This window comes from Castanea sativa, chromosome 4, assembly GCF_040712315.1.
Source record: "Castanea sativa cultivar Marrone di Chiusa Pesio chromosome 4, ASM4071231v1".
Lineage (NCBI taxonomy): Eukaryota > Viridiplantae > Streptophyta > Magnoliopsida > Fagales > Fagaceae > Castanea > Castanea sativa.
In genome coordinates this window covers 47,381,551-47,398,341 of record NC_134016.1, presented here as the reverse complement: position 1 = coordinate 47,398,341, position 16,791 = coordinate 47,381,551, and the positions used below count along the sequence as shown (strand labels likewise).

The 16,791-nt window shown below is 31.4% G+C and overlaps 1 protein-coding gene and 1 long non-coding RNA gene across 4 annotated transcripts; both read right to left on the bottom strand.

Moving 5' to 3' along the window:
- Positions 1–507: 507 nt before the first annotated feature.
- Positions 508–6,812, bottom strand: LOC142633048 (disease resistance protein RUN1-like). Its single transcript, XM_075807329.1, has 5 exons — positions 6,173–6,812; positions 1,776–2,895; positions 1,324–1,584; positions 615–835; positions 508–514 (listed from the first exon to the last, which is right to left on the bottom strand). Exons 1-5 carry the CDS (start codon positions 6,655–6,657, stop codon positions 508–510), a joined length of 2,094 nt encoding a protein of 697 aa, XP_075663444.1. The 5' UTR covers positions 6,658–6,812.
- A 643-nt stretch (positions 6,813–7,455) lies between these two features.
- Positions 7,456–10,014, bottom strand: LOC142631325 (uncharacterized). 3 transcript variants are annotated; one of them, XR_012843584.1, is made up of 3 exons: positions 8,480–8,712; positions 8,315–8,382; positions 7,456–8,071 (listed from the first exon to the last, which is right to left on the bottom strand). It is a non-coding gene; the product is annotated as an uncharacterized LOC142631325 (long non-coding RNA). The 3 variants fall into 3 exon arrangements; XR_012843585.1 differs by having other exon boundaries at positions 8,315–8,377; XR_012843583.1 differs by having other exon boundaries at positions 8,315–10,014.
- Positions 10,015–16,791: the final 6,777 nt, after the last annotated feature.

The following is a 16,791-nucleotide window of genomic DNA, read 5'->3' as shown; positions in this document are numbered from 1 at the left end:
CTTTTCAAGAACAGAGTCCTGATGCAATGATCCCCTTGAACATACCATATTTTGTGGAAGCCCAAACGTTTCTCCAAGCTGATGCGAATTTAAGAAACTTCAGTTTAGCAAATTTAGTAATATATTATATTTGGGAAAGTAAAACAAAATCGTTTCTTTCTATGAGAAAGGGAGAGACCTGACTCAATAATCTTCTTCTTAATTGTGAATCCAAGGAACTACACCCTTCTATATGTAAATCTTCTAGATGTGGTGGACGCATTGGAATTTCCCGAAGGTTCCAGCAGTGTTGAAAGAAAAGCATTTTTAATTTCGGAAATCTGATATTGATTTCAGGGAGGGTAGTAATGTTGCTGTAACAGAAACCTAAAGTTTTTAATTTGGGGAAACAATCAGGAGTATCCATGGCTTTTGGAAAATTGTCACAATAATCCATATAGAGATTGCGAAGATTTTTTAAATCAGAGATGCTACTTGGAACCTCTTTCACGTTTTTTAAACTTATAACTAACGTCTGAAGGGCAATGAGATATCCTGTTGATGAAAACAACGCTTCCGTTCCTTGCTCAAGACTTTCACAATGGTCGAAATAAAAAGTTTTAAGAGATTTCAACTTGAGGTTTCTTGGTATAATTCTAAGATTTTGGCATCTGGTCAGATCCCAGAAGTAAAGCTCTTCAAGAAGTCCAACGGACTGATGAACCTCAACTAAATTTATGCATGCAGCAAGCTCCAATTCCTTTATGTTTGGGGAAATCAGTGATAAGTCGGGCACCTTTGTAATATTTTTACAATACGACAAATGCATATATCTCAATGTTTTGAATCGACACCTCTGTAGGAAGAAGAAATATTTTTTTGAAATTTATTAGTAAAAAGAAAAAAAAATTAATATGATACACTAAGAGGATAGATTAAGAAATACTACATGTTCAATTACAAATTATTGTAAACATTTTTTAAAAAAATGCTAAAATTACTATAAGTATTACAAAATAGAATTTACAAACTAATCTAATAATGAACATAAATGTTGGGCTTCAACTAACTCATAAATAAATATTTGAATTATCTCTTTATACTTGGTAACACATCAATTTGTACACTTAATATAGTAAAACTTGCAGTGCATGTAACATTACTCTTTTTTTAAGTGCACAAATTGATTTTGTTCATCGGAAATGTATAGAAATATTATTTAATTTCGTATTAAATGCATGGTTTAGTTTTAACCACCAAAAAAAAAAATGCACCTTAACTTGTTCCCTAAGAGTACTCATTAACAAAATCCTAATAAGAATTTATAAATGCTAATGATCATACCTCGAAATGCTCGTCCAATTTTATGAGGCTTTGTTGCATATTGAGTACAACGAGGTTTTTAGGCTCAAAGGCTGATGGCAAGGAAGATAAAGGAAATCCATCCCAATCAAGTAACCTCAACCCATTGGGAAGAGATATAAGGCCTTCACAAATTACATTGCGAACTTTCAAATATTTGAGATTCCTCATCTTTTCAAGATTCAACTTCATGTTTTTTCGTTTAGGCAAGCACACTGTTATGCCTCGAATTTCATTTGACCCCTAATTGAACACAACATTAAGTAAACCACAATGTAAAAATAATTCACCAAAATAAATAAATTGTTAAACTTCAAACAAAAGCCACGCTAATAAAATTATATTTTCTTAAACATTAAAAAAAATAAAGGGAATAAAAATGACTAAATCTCCTTGTGAATAAATAGAAAAAAGTAAATCAAAACAACTCATACCGTATTTTCAATTAGTATTTCAGGAGCATCCTCATAACACATTAGTCTACTACGCTTCTCGATCACTTCTGGTGATTCTTGTCGAACAATTTCCCAACCCATTTGTTGAATCAAGTCATGCATCGATAATTTGTTATCTTCAGTAACAATTATAAGACACTTATCAATAAGTCTTTTAATATCATAATATGGATCATGGTTATTGATGCTTCTTAGTATATCTACAGCTTCATTTTTGTAGAATCCTTTAAGAAAACAAGCAATATCAAGGAAAATTCCCTGTTGAGTTTGGTCCAATCCATCATAGCTTATTTTGAGTATTTTTTGAATGTCTCCCTTGGGAATTCTTTTGTATTTGTCTAGCGCACTTTCCCATTCATGTTTAATACTTCCATAGAGATCTGCGCCAATTATTTTTAGAACTAATGGAAGACCTTTGGCATAATCTATAAATTGGTTGACCAGTTCTGAATAATCTTCCTCGAAATTGTTTCTTCCAAAGGCCTCATGACAAAAGAGTTTATGAGCTTCATGTTTATTTAACTCCTTCACCTCATAGTACATTACATGATTATTTTTTGTAAGAGTATCAAGCAAGTGTTTGTCTCTTGTGGTTATAATGATTCTACTTCCAGAAGTAAACCTATCACAATTTTCAAGAAAAAATTCTATCTCATTCAATTCTTCAACATTATCAAGAACTATAAGAATCTTTTTACGATGAAGCCTTTCAATTGTCACATTGATTCCTTTAGATATACTCCCCACCTTCAAATTTTGATACCCTAAGATCTCATAACAAAGTGTCTCTTGTAATTGAATTACACCATCATTTGTCCTTGATTTTTCACTAACATTATCTAGAAAGCTGCTTCCATCAAAACAATAATGAATTTTGTTAAAAATAACTTTTGCAATTGTTGTCTTACCCACTCCGGGAAGGCCAAAGATCCCTACAATGCGGACATCACTTGATTTAATATCTAAACACTGATTTATGATGTCATTTACACGAGTGTCTATTCCAACAAGATATTTTGCAACAAATAATTTCATGTGATTTAATTGAGCACTTGAGATCTCTTTAAAAATTTCTTCAATAAATTCAAATTGACAGCAGCTGCAATTGTCATTTACACAACAAAAAAAGTATGTAATAAGTTTCAAAAAAAGTATGTAATAAGTTAGAATAGAAAATAGAAATACATGAACAAGAACTAACTTTAAGATGTTTCGTCTGTGCACTACAACTAAAATATCATAGAATCTATATCTATATCTATATAATATCAATATATAAAATTCAAAGCGTACAATTTAATTTTGCTATGCTCATGTTAAAATTACATCATGAGCCACGCCACCATTTTACACACACACACACACACACACACACACACACACACACACACACACACACACATATATATATATATATATATATATTCAATAGTACACCATGACTTTACACATTCTCTAATCTCATTGTAACTTATCAATCATAATAAAACCATATATCTTTTGGCAATATATGACTTCTCAACTTATATCTCTATATTCCCTCCAAAAAAAAATTATATCTCTATAATTCTTTAATCAATATTTACCTGCATTATCTCTTAAATTCTAGCATTACTTTATTTTTTAACCTTTCCTCTTCTCATTGTAAACTCTACTTCTCCCTCCATTATATCCCACTCTAACCTTATTCATCCTACAACCATTCCTCAATTGTTTTAAATTTTCATTTAAATTTCATATTGCCCCTTTTGTATCTCTCCCCTCTATTCATTCAATGTTTTGCTTGCAAATTCTTTGTTATTGTTGATTTGATTGTCACATCTCATTTATGTTAGCAATGTTATGCTTATGGCCGAAAAGTTTCCAAGTTAAGTGTTAGCGATATAATGTTACCCAGCTATCATATTCAAATTAATTTATGTTTATTTACTACTAATATTATTTTATCCATATTTGGTTTTTGGTAAGATTAAAACAAGAGACTAAGGTGGTAACTAAAAGTAGATAGAATAAAATTCTTTTAAATACTTACAAATTACAATACATACACACTCAAAATGGCCACAATTTTTTTTTTTTTTTTGAAACTTAAAAATGGCCTCAATTACTATATCTTTTGTTAGCTTTAATTATTAACTAGTGTATATCCCGTGCATATATATGGGTACAATTTTTAAAAATCACAATTAAATGGTTCAAATTATACATTGTTTTTAGAAGATATTACATGGTATTAGATATATATATATATATATATATATATATATATATATATATTAGATATATATATATAATTTTGAATTTAATTGGTTTTATACTCTTTGGTTTTTGTACCTAATAATTCACTTGCCACAAAAATTAAAAACTTAGATGGACATGTAGCAAAAAATTGAAGAGCAATTTGGTTGTTGATGTGATTTTTTTTTTTTTATTTGGACTTTAGATCTTGAAAGTGTTTGTATATGTACACTTTTTTTTTTTTGACGGAAGGTAGAAACAATTTATATATATATGTTTGGTCCTTTTAGGTTTTGAATCATGTTTTTGTAAGGGTTTGGTTTTGAAATTTTTTTAATGCTATTTACATTATTTTATTTATAAAATTTTGAGATAAGTTTTCTACATTTTAGGTATCAGAGGTGACTTTTTTTTCCCTTAATCAAGGTTTTGATGTAATTTAGGTCCTGAAAGTAGTTGTTTCATTTTTTTTTTTTTTTTGTTATTGTCTAACTTATAAATTTTTTAGATACATTTTCCGTGGATTTGATAATAGGGAGATAAAGTTTGGATATTGAGAAAATTTGTCAAATTTCTAACATAGCTAACTATATTGTAAATAATATACGGAAATGGTTATTTTTATGCTTTACCTTTTAAGTTCTCGATAAAAAAAAAATTTCATCTGATAACAAAAATGTTGTTTCTATGTGCATTGTGCAAATCAACGACTCGTAAATAACAAAAGTTGAAACCCTAAAAGTTGTGGTTACAACATGTGACATACTCTCGTTGAGCCAAGTTCCTATGCCTTTAAAAGTTTTGGTTAATTTTCATTAAAAAAAAATAGTTAATTATAAATTATAAATTAAATTGTATAATTTATGTTGTTAGTGAAATTATAAAACCTTTAGTACACTATATAAAGTTTTTAAAATGATAAAATAATCAATCAAGTAATTATTGTCACCAAAAAATTTGCAATAAAGTAAAAATTATAATTTATGTCCAAATTATATCATACCATTTACTATATACTAATAAAAATTGTATCCTACATTGTAGTTGTGCCAAGTGGATGCCCTCCTCTTTATTTATTTGGTTTATATTTTTCTTTTTCTTGTTTTCTCTTTAGATCATTTGGTGTATTATAAGTAAATTATAACAATTTCATAGTTGCTCTAAGTTGAACTCTATCGTCAATGTTTCAAAAAATTTAAAATAAAAGTTACCCAATTAAAATTCTACTCCGAACTTATCAAAAAATAAAATTCTACTCCGAAGAGTTTTTCAAATTTTGAAGAAATTTCATTATTTATTTTATATTATGTTAATGGCCTACCACAAATTTTTGGTTTAATAATAAAAGTTTAATTATACAAGTCATGTTTGCACTATGTAGCATAATATAATTCCACCCTTTCGCTTATTATAAATAAATTAAAATTATTAACATAGTTTACTTTTAAGTAAAACCGTAGTACAAAATATTTAAAAATATAAAATAATATTATGATAAAAAGTCAATTATAAATTTCAAGAAATTTAGAACGCATTTCATTATTTATTTTAAATGATTTTATAATCTATCTTAAACTTGGTTTTACATGGTGTGTATTCACCATGTAACTTAAGTAAATTTTTATTATCTAATTTATAATTCACTTTTAACAATATTATTGAAGTATTTTTTTTTTAGATTAAATATGATTTTTTATTATACCTTGCATCACACATGCATAACACTAGTTGTTAATAAAAGTAAATTACACCCTCAAAAAAAAAAGTAAATTACATAAATTTTATATATGTGAGGAAACAAGTTATAAGGGACCTACTTTTGATGTTTTTACAAAATTATGAAGTACTTTTTCGAAAACTTTCTAAATATTGCAGAAGAAAGTCCTAATTAATTGGTAAGATTATCTTGATTGTATATTCTTATGTTTTTGTCATTGATCTTTGTAGCAACTAGATTAGCAATTAAAAATTAATACTATCATAATTTGACCCAAAAAGAAAATAAAGCCATCAATGAAAAAAATTAGTGGTAACTAGTGTTAATTTAATTAAAATTTAGTGACTAGACACACAATTGAAAATTATAACAATAAAATAAATAAATAAATAAATAAAGTGAAAAGATAGTAATTAAATACCCGTCCTTGTAGGTCAAACCAGATATGCTACCAACTTTGTTTAGAGCTTCCCTCCATCTTTGCACCTTCTTTATATTATTTACTTCATGTTTTGCTAAAGCTTCTCCAAATTTTCCCTTTTGGTTACATACTTCCGAGGGATCCACCTTATAAAACACCGGTAGCACCATTTGTCCATTCTCCTTACACTCAAGAATTTCGACAAGTTCATCCAAGCACCATCTAGAAGATGCATAGTTCTTAGAGAATACAATTATGGAACTCCTTGAACTTCTGATAGCTTCAAGAAGTTCAGTAGAAATTTCTTCTCCCCTTGGGAGTTCATCATCGATGAAGGTGTGAATACCCTTCAACTTCAAAATGCCATTCAAATGGCTCGTAAAATCCATGCGAGTATCTTCCCCTCTGAAACTCAAGAACACATCATATTTGTATTGGTGGGTGATGGAAGAAGAGGAGGATCGTTTGTTTGTCAAAAAAGCCATAGTGAAATGGTACGTTTGAGAAGATCTAAAAGGAAGAGGAGAAAGAAAGCTTGAAGAAATTAGGCAAAGGAAAGTGAATGAAAATTAAAATAAGAGGTTTTTCTGAATGGATTTTTGAGAGAGAATGAGAATGGCAAAGTGAAGAAATTGAATGTTAGTTGTTGTTTTGAGGCCGAGAAGACTATATAATAGTCAACTGTGGAAATAATACTTGTAGTCTGATTAACTTTTTTAGAGAATACAATTTCATAGTTGGCGGCCCAAACGCTGAAGCTGAGAAGACTGGTTGTTGGTAACCAAGGTCTTTCCATACTGATTCACTTTCACACTTTCTTAGCTACATGCTTATTTTTTAATGTAGCTTTCTGACTCATTTCCAAAGCAAAGGAAAAGCAATTTCCTTCCAATTAAATAAGAAAGGGAATCTTTGACTCCATGATAAATTATTCCCTGAGGAAAGTAGGAAGAAATTTCTTCGTTTAACTCTGATCCAGGAAAGTGTATATTGCCTACAAAATAATAATCAGCTTCTAGATGACCTGTTAACGTATGTTTTAGGCCTAAAATAAGAGATGTCGTGGGCCTAAAATTGAAAAGTGTTAGATGGGCCTAATGATCCATTTCATTGTAATCTATCTCAGTCTAATACAGCTTCCAGGCGATCATTGCAACGTCTTCTATTATCAGTTCATCATTACAAAAAGCCAGAGGATTCTCTCCAATCAAATAGCACTATGTTCTCATGGGTTGAGTCATTACTTCAAATTCAATCATCGACTATTATAACTGCAACATATATAACAAGATTAAGCTAGCTTGGATTTTTTTTGGCTAGGCAGAGCCTCTACTTGATTAGACAACTACTCAGAATAAGTTACTGCATCTCACATAAACTCTATAAACATATTTAGAGCCAACCAAACTCCAAAAAAAGTAAATCTACAGTTCTGTGAGTACTATAAAAAATTACGTAGAAAAATCCAGGTACATAATCCAACCAAAACCAGTGGAAAAAAAAGAAACAAGCAGTCAAGCTTTCATCTTTGTGTGACTGTTGCTCGAAAGACAACCTCCTACCTTCCTGTTTGATGCAAAAACTTGTCAACCTGCTGCTGATGCTTCCAATGAACGTTATAATAGTCAATTCCAACCAATATGAGTCCAACCAATATGGTCGTTCCTGAGCAAAAAAATCGATACAGCTGTGCTACTTGTGAAGAACAAAATCACCAGCACCCCATTTGTACCACATTTAAAAAGGCCTCCTTGAATGGAAAGACTAATAGCAGTAGTACCAAGCCAATGCTAACAACCAGCGAGTACCTTTCACCAATCTCTAGATTTACAAATAAAACAAGTTCCATGCCACTTTAGATTTTCATTTGCAAAGTTGTCTGCCAAAGCCAGGCTGCTCCTGCAAAATAGATTTAAACCATAAAGAAATTTAAAAGGAGCTGATCATCTAATATAAATCCAGCTATGTTCCCACTCTACATAGTAAGGAAACTCATAAATCCAACCTTGTCCCTACATTCTTTTTTCTTCAATAATCACATTTAATCATTAAAAATAAGCAAAGATAAATCCTAGATTTTTTGGGGCATTTATTATTTAAAAAGTTAAAAATAAAAAGTATTACACAAACATGAGGACATACCGCTGCATTGCACCTAATCCTCCGCTTGATAAGAGGACTGCTCACAACAAGCTTATCACCAAGCTAAGCTACATCACATGATCATGCATTAAAGAAGCTCTCACTATCTTCTTGAGAAGACCATCAACTTTCCACTTGGAAGGGAAGTTAAGAAAGAAGGGTTACCTCAAGTTCCCGACATTACACCACCAGGTGCAATATGGTTGAAGGTGGATCAGAATTAACCCACTTAACCCAACTGCTCATATTTGACTATTGAATCATGGTCTCCATGGTTTAATGAACTCTTTGCAAAACCTCCTGCCACTCTGGCCATATCAGACTCTGTATACTTATATCATTTAATTGAAGTACAAAATTCAACCTTATGCACAAAGAACTTAAACCTAGACTAGAGGTTAGAGTGGAAGGAGCAGAGGATGATAAAAAGGTCAAAGAAGTAAACCATAAAGGCTAACAGAATTTAAATGACCAAGAAAACGAAAATAGTAATCTAATAAATGTTGAAGTCTTTTTTTTGATGGAATAGATGTTAGAGTCATGATATGAGAGAGCGAGAGAGATCAAATAACCTATGTTCATACCCCAAAAATTCTTTTTTATAGCTTAAAATCAATTAAGTTTCTCAATGCATCCAAGCTTCTAATAACCTAACCACCTAGATTGGCAGTAAAATGACATTCAGATAGCCTGTTCCACCCAACCCATTTTTGGATAGAAACGAGCACTAGAAAAGATTACTGTCTTCAATCTATATCTCATTTTCAAAATTTACAATCTTTGTGCCTTGTATTAAAGTCCAGAATCTTTGCATATTACTGAAAAATTTTATAGACACATATTCCCAATGTTCCATAGACTAATCCAATAGGATAAAAACCGATATCTCAAACTGCAACTTCATAGATAAACAAGTCAAATTTCACATCATAACAAAAAATTAACCATTAATTCAGATTTGAAATATATTTCTCCACCTAAAGAATAAAACCCATATATCATAAAAGTATTCAACAAAAGAGAAATAAATTTTTTTATAGAGAACTCCCAGTTTTTCAAACTAAATTGCAATCATCAGAGAAATAGAGACAATTTTTTTTTTTTTATTTAAAAAAAGGCATTTTGATCACGAATAATTTTGAACAAAGAGGGGAAGTGTTAATATCAACCATAGTGTCAAGTTCTAATAACATAAAGAGATCAAAACATGCAAAAGCTGCAAGCACCTATGGAATAGTAAGATACATTTCAGATCTAACTAAACCCTAATGAAATTTACACAACATGGGAGATTTAGGTTTCTTTCAGGTTGGAAGGGCTGAACAATGTTGCACATAATAAGAGACAAAATATAGAGCATATATGGCATAAGTTTGTGCATGTTCCATGGGTGTAGGTGCATTTAGTGCAGTAATATATGCAAACTATGCCCCAACCTGATGTACCATCAACAGTATAAAATCCAAAAGTGAAACACTTAGTCCTTTCAGTTAGCAACAAGTAGGATATAGTGTGGATTGAGACACATTGATAAGAACATCTACTGTAACCCCTTAATGACATCAATAATCCTCCAACAACATGCCAAGTATAGTTCACTGGAAATCCTAATTATCTAGAATCCGAGCTTTTGGAAATTGGAACTATAATTGAAACAGTTAACATGTTACACAATTACCCATGTAAACTTACCAAACTGCACATAAGCAAAAAATTTATGATATGATTACATTTAAGAAAATAAGCCTTCACACAATGCGCACATTGGAGGAAGAGACACTGAACAAGCTGAATGAAATATCTTCAGAATGTTTTTTTGGTTAAAGCAGCCTAATGGGTCATGAAGCACTAGATGAAAGCTCTTTAAAAGGAAAAAAAAATTTGGAGAGACAATATTATGCTAAAATGAAAGGCTTTGCATTTATAAAGGAGCAAATGGTCTCCATATCCAAAGAACTTTCTGATTAACATGAAAAAAGAACTACATGGTAGCTATTATAGCAAATACAATTGCCTCTATATTTGTCATACCCTAGACTTCCCAGATTATTGATGTAATGTTTTGGGACTGATATGAATAGGCTTAAAACAGTAGCATTTTCTTATTTACACTGTTAGACATCTAAAAGAAGATTCCTTGCTCATGATAGTAAAAGACGTCTTTTTTATATGAATGCACCATGACATCTTAATTTTTCCAAATTGCCTCGTTAGACATTATGTCCCTGTTGATACTCAAGGTTCATATTAGTGCCAACAAATCTTAGCCTAGAAGACTTGATGCCTTTTCATAAATTGTTTCTAATTTATTCAAACAAAATTAAGAAATCTCAAGTTTATATGTCAGCTACTAAATATGCTGGATCCTACTTCCATCCACACTTTGAGAAGCTGAAGGACCATTATAATTACACATAAAACAGTAGATGGCATAAATTATTTATAAGATAAGTAGATGGCATCAATTACTTGCATACTGGAGACGCTCCCTCATAGCCAACTTTGTAATAGCTGCAATATCCTGTTGCCATTAATGCTCAAGCTACCAGCAGCTAACGTAACATATCAGATTAGCTGGCCCCTGAGGCCATTAAACTAAATAAGAATCTGCAACAACGTATATACAAATGGCACACAAGACACACACAAGCAGGTAAAAGAGAATAAACATGAAGTGATAATTACAAGTATCTCTTTTAATTCAATGTACAACAAATTACAAGTATATACTAAAAGGGAATCTAAAATTTACCCATATGATGAAAAAATTAGACACCATTACAACAAAGAAAAGATAAATTACTGAATCTATTGCAAAATAAGACATGCTTCTCATCATGTCAAAGTTGGCTATGGCATATATTATAAAAAGTAATTGATTATAGAATATTAAGCACCCAAAATCAAGATTTTTATTTGTTTATAATTCATTATCCTACAGATTACTTGGCTACATTAAATAAACAGCACCACATATGCATATTAGGCCAACTATAGAGACACCCAAAGGTCTTTCTTCAAAATTCAATTTTAAGCCTAATAATAATATCTACAACCTTTTCTTCTATTCATACGGCTTTAACAGAAGCATTACACCTCCTCTCCTATTTAACCGAGTATTATTAGCTTTCCCCAATTGGAATAATAAAAGTCATAATAAAACCAATTGGCACGGCGAAACTATACAGAACGATATTAACTGAAGGAGCTCAATGAAAGAGTATTCAAATCCCATAACATTTGGTTTCCCTATCTCATTAAGGTATAACACTCAACCAATTAATAAAGAATGTACATTAAAAAAAAAAATCAACTAATCTTAAAGAAACTAATTTCATTCATTCATTCAGATTTTGTTTACATGAATGTCCTTTAAAATTGGATTTGTACCCAATCACATGAATGAATCAATTAATTAAGAGGGAGAAGGATCTTAAATGTAATAATAGTACCTTGGCATGTTACTTTGTAGTTGAATCGAGAATCTTCCATAGCATAGCTGACATGTTTCTTTGTTTTGGCCCATTTTACAAGGCTATGGCCAGAAGAACCCATCTGCTTTTTTGGGGGGCTTGGAAAAAAGGTTGCTCTGTTTTACTCTGTTCAAGACCACAAGGTTAGGGTTTTTGTGGAAAATAAGGGTTCTTTGCTTTTGCACATTTTGTTCTACTTCCTTTGTTTTCTCAGTTTTTAAGGTTCTGCTGAAATGGGTCCTCAATGTTCTAGAGAAATTCACTTTGGAAGCTGAGAAAATGGGGTTTGTTTCATGAAGTGGGTGGAAAGTTGGGTTTTTTAAGCCCTTGGTGGTTCTATTGCAGTAAAATTTCGGATTTAATATATTCATTGTCCACCACACCGATCTCAGCCTCTCTCTAAACCCAGATCAAAGCTATGGAAGGTTGTGGAGAGCGGAGGAAACAAGGAGGGGCGAGTAGAAAGGGGAATCGGGGAGGGAGGGACACCGGTCTGAGACAGAGAGACCCACCGAGAGTGAAAGACATCGATCTGAGCCACAGAGAGAGACCAAGCACCAATCTGAGCGAGGAGCTTGAGGCATTTGGGTTTGGGTTTGAGCAAAATCAAGAGATAAAGAGAATGGGTCAGTCAGAGAAAGAAAAAAAAGCACTACAACCAGTTGTGGTGGTGGTGGTGGTGGCGGCGGTAGCGATGAGCAAGGAGGTAGAGCTCGAAGCTTTTGGCCATGAACGTGTTTTGGAAGAGCGAGAACACCTTTTTTGAAAGAGAGAGAGAGGAAGCTTTGAGTTTTGGAAGAGAGAGGAAGCTTGGAGAATGTTTTAGAAGGCTTTGCATTAAATTTTTTTAAATTTAATTATCCTATTTTATTTTAAAAGAATTTTAAAAAAAAACATGAAAATGTTTTTTTTTTTAATTACTATTTTATGCTAACTTGACATTTATTAAATAACAAATAAAATTTTTTATTATTATTTTATTCGTCACGTTAGCATTTATTGTGTCAACAGTGTATTCCATTTGCTACGTAAGATATTTTTCTTAAGTGAGTGACACTAAGAACCAAAATGATACACGTTTTTAGTTTTAGAGATTAAAAATGGTAGAATAAATATATAGAGATCAAAATAGAAATGATCTTAAAATGTAAGGTTTAAAAGTACATTTAAGCCTGTTACACAGCATCTTGCCACAGAGACAAAATAAGGTTTACCCATTGATCAGGTGGACTAGTCCAAACACACCCCGACTATGCTCTTCAGTTACCCACGAAATATATGGAAGAAAATCTCAAATAAGCCTAAGGACCAGACAAAACATATGGAACAAAAATTTCCAACCAAACACAACGAATTCCGACAAACACAAATTTTGAATAAGCCCAAAACACATAAGCCCTTAAGATATTTTCTAACTATAAATCGTAAATTTTATTCTAATATTACAACTTACAATAATACTAATAATAACAACAACAACAATAATATTAATAATAATAATTAGCTTTTGTCTGATTTTTGTGTGAGAATCAGAGTGAAAGAATCAAAACCTAAAATACTCCTATACATGTTGTATATATAGGTATATAAGGATAGGTTGTAATAATAATCTAAATTTGAAGAGTATTTCATTTGTGTTAAGTGATAAAGTGAATATTTAAGTTCTAAAATTTTTTAAGTGAAAATTTGAAATTCAGGTTTTTCGATCAGTCAAAATTTTTGCTTGATTGATTGAAGTGATAAGGAAAATAATCCTGGAGCTTCTGCTTGACTCGATCGATGTTCGATTCCTGTTGGATCAATCGAAAAGAACTTTTGATTAATACTCAATTCCTCTCGATTGATCGAGACACATGAAAATTGAATTTCTGCAGAATTTCTAGTTACTATTCTGAACATTTGAAAAGGTTTTGAGCCTTGTGAACAGTTTTATAAAATATGTAACTCTTTATTGGTACCTTTTGAAGGATTATAACCCTATGGGTATAAAAAGTGGTTCATGTTCATTTAATGACTAATTTTTTTCTCTCCCTCAAATAGTTTATAAGAAACATGTATGTTCGTTTAGACCTCTTAAACCAAATTGTTTAACCTAATATATTAACCAAGTGATTACTTATATTCATTTTTAGATCTAGGTTAAACACAAATAAATCATATCATACAAAGATGCGGCAAAGTAAATAACACCATCATATGATGACCTAAGAAAACCAATAAAACAAACCGTTTCAAGGTAAAAACCTGGAGAGGATTTAACATTGGTATCCTTAAGGCAAACCAAATCCGCTATAAGAGAATTAAAGTTTTTACAATCAGATTTAACCATAAATCTACTGCTACCTCATATAGTAACTTACTGACACGACCAAGTGCAAGCTCCGAATTTACGAACTCATTCTCTTCTTGGATTTACACTAGCACAAGCACCCTTACTTGTGACTTTGAGATCCTACTCAAAGGTTTCAGATCACCTTCACTTGTTGATTTTTGTAGCAGCAACTTCTACAACACTGGATCTTGAGATTCTTTAAGGAATATTGCCGGTAGAAGACTTTAGAGAGCTTTGGGTACAAAAACCCTAGATCTACAATTGGAGGCACAAGATGCACTATTTTCTCTCTAAAAATCTCTAGAAACCCTATCTAAGGTTAGCTTATAATGTCCTTTAAATATAGAAAAAATAAATCGCAATTTAGGCTTTAAATGGACAGGTTATGGGCTTTTATGTTTGTTGATTTTTTACTGATATGCGACTTCCGACCAATCGAAAGGAATCGAACAACAATTGAATAGGAATCGAGATGACCAGATTGCAACTCAATTTTTTTTTTCTATCTTGAACTTGAGTTTTTTGTCTTAGACTTGAAAGTACACCATTCTAACTCAATAATACTTACTTTTTGTCATGGTTTGCCAACACTACAAACTTAAAACCTAACAAAATACAAGAAATCTTGTGAATGTTTTCCAAAATTGCTATTTGTAGGAACCTAATAAACTTGGTTATTTCTTGGAGACAAATTTATAGTAACCCTTTAGCAACTTGTGTATGGGGACAAATATTGTCTATGAATAATATTCAATTGTGCCTCCAAGTCAATCATAATTTCTATTTACTTGTTGTGTTCATTTTTTTCTTTCATTGTTACTCCTTAAAATTGAAATCCCCAACATATGTTGCACATATACTATATGTATTTTTATTTTATTTATTTTCTAAATCTTTTATATTTATTTTTTAATTTTATTTATCTTGTTTCATTTTTTTATTCGTTGTTATTACTTATTTCTGAGTCAATATTGGAGGGCTAAACAAATCACCCCAACAATAGGTATGCAATGAGGGACGTGGTAGGACATATTGGACTTGATTGGTCCAATATTGCTTAGCCTTGTGGGCCTCAGAAACCTAGAGACAGTATCGTGGTTCATGTTCAGAACTGGCTCCAAAGTCCAATCCAAAAGGAACTGTTTATGGTATAAATAGAGCTTATAAAAATTTATAGATGAATGAAGGTGGTACTTTACGTACTATATAGCAATACCATTTTGTATGGCACGCAACATTGCAACTAGGAGTGTGCAGAAAACCCACCGACCCGCTAAATTCGACCCAACCCGAACTAGGAGTGTGCAGAAAACCCACCGACCCGCCAAATCCGACCCAACCCGCCAAGTTGGGTCGGTTTTTAGGGCTTGGTGGGTTAGGTTGGGTTATAAATTTTTTTTTGTAGCGGGTCGGGTTGGGTTTTGGTCATAAAATTACAAACCTGCCAAACCCGACCCGATCCACCCACCCATATTTTAATATATATATTTAAAATATATTATATATTTAATAAATATTTTTTTTAAGTTAAAACCCAACTGTAGAGCACTTCATCAATTTCTACAAACATATATAATATAAAATCATATTACTTTCTTTAATATATATTTAAATATATTATATAATTAATAATAAAAAATGGGTTCAATTTAATATTAATAAAAAAAATGTTCAACCCATGGGTTCAACTCGACCCAACCCGACCCACGTGGGTTGGGTTGGACATATGTGATGGGTTGGGTTGGGTCGAATTTTTTTTGACCCACCATGGTGGGTTGGGTCAAAAAATTCCCTCAACCCGACCCATGCACACTTCTAATTGCAACATAGATGTTCTAAGTAAAAATAATTGTTATACTAAAAGATGAGGTTAATTTGGGCATCAATAAGATGACTTTATAATTGTGCATCATTATTAAGTGTATATTTTTATGTTGCAATGAATTCTCAATTACGTGAATTTAAATCTTCAGTTTAGTTAATGTATAGTGGAGTAGTTTATTCTTATATAAGCTTTGGATCATTGAGAGGCACGTGAATCTTTTATAATCAATGATATTTGTTTGTTAAGATTTTAGGTGTTGGCTAAATTTTATGACAAAATTTTCTTTGTAAGGAAAAAGTTTCTTTGTAATTGTTTTTCAAGATCATTGTAATAATTTGGAGTAAGAAGGTTGAAGTCTGAAGAAAATTGTTCACCGTGCGAGTTTAACGGTCAAGAAGTGAAGATCAATTGAACGAAATCAAGCATATTCAAAAAATTGTTGGTTTGAATGTTTCGCCTAATGTTCACCCAACACTTGATTGAGCAAATTTGTTAACGGAAAACATTGCTTTTCTAGCCTCTCAGCCCTCAAATCTTACACCACATTATATAAACGAATTATAATCCTACTATTAAAAGGGCAAGACGAACAAAAAAATTCCTTGAGAGCTTGTCGTGGGTCTAAAATTGATTGGATCTTAATCAAAGTTTTCATTACTATTCAATACTTACTAGTATGGTAGGCCGATATTTACCAAAGAAATCTATTTGTAAAATCAATACAACATGGTTTAAGGCTCCATTTGTTCTTTCTCAAAAAAAAAAAAAAAAGGCTTCATTTGTTTCATTGTAAAATGTTTTCAGATGCAAGAAGCAGGTTCATGAATACACAATTAATTGGATATAT

Bases quoted from the DNA above. Each gene is read 5' to 3' on its own strand.
- LOC142633048 (XM_075807329.1), bottom strand. From the start codon at position 6,657: ATGGCTTTTTTGACAAACAAACGATCCTCCTCTTCTTCCATCACCCAC. The intron at 1,585-1,775 runs GTATGAGTTGTT...GTGTTCAATTAG, and splicing joins AAATACTAATTGAAAATACG to GGGTCAAATGAAATTCGAGG. The intron at 836-1,323 runs GTATGATCATTA...TTCTTCCTACAG, and splicing joins AATTGGACGAGCATTTCGAG to AGGTGTCGATTCAAAACATT.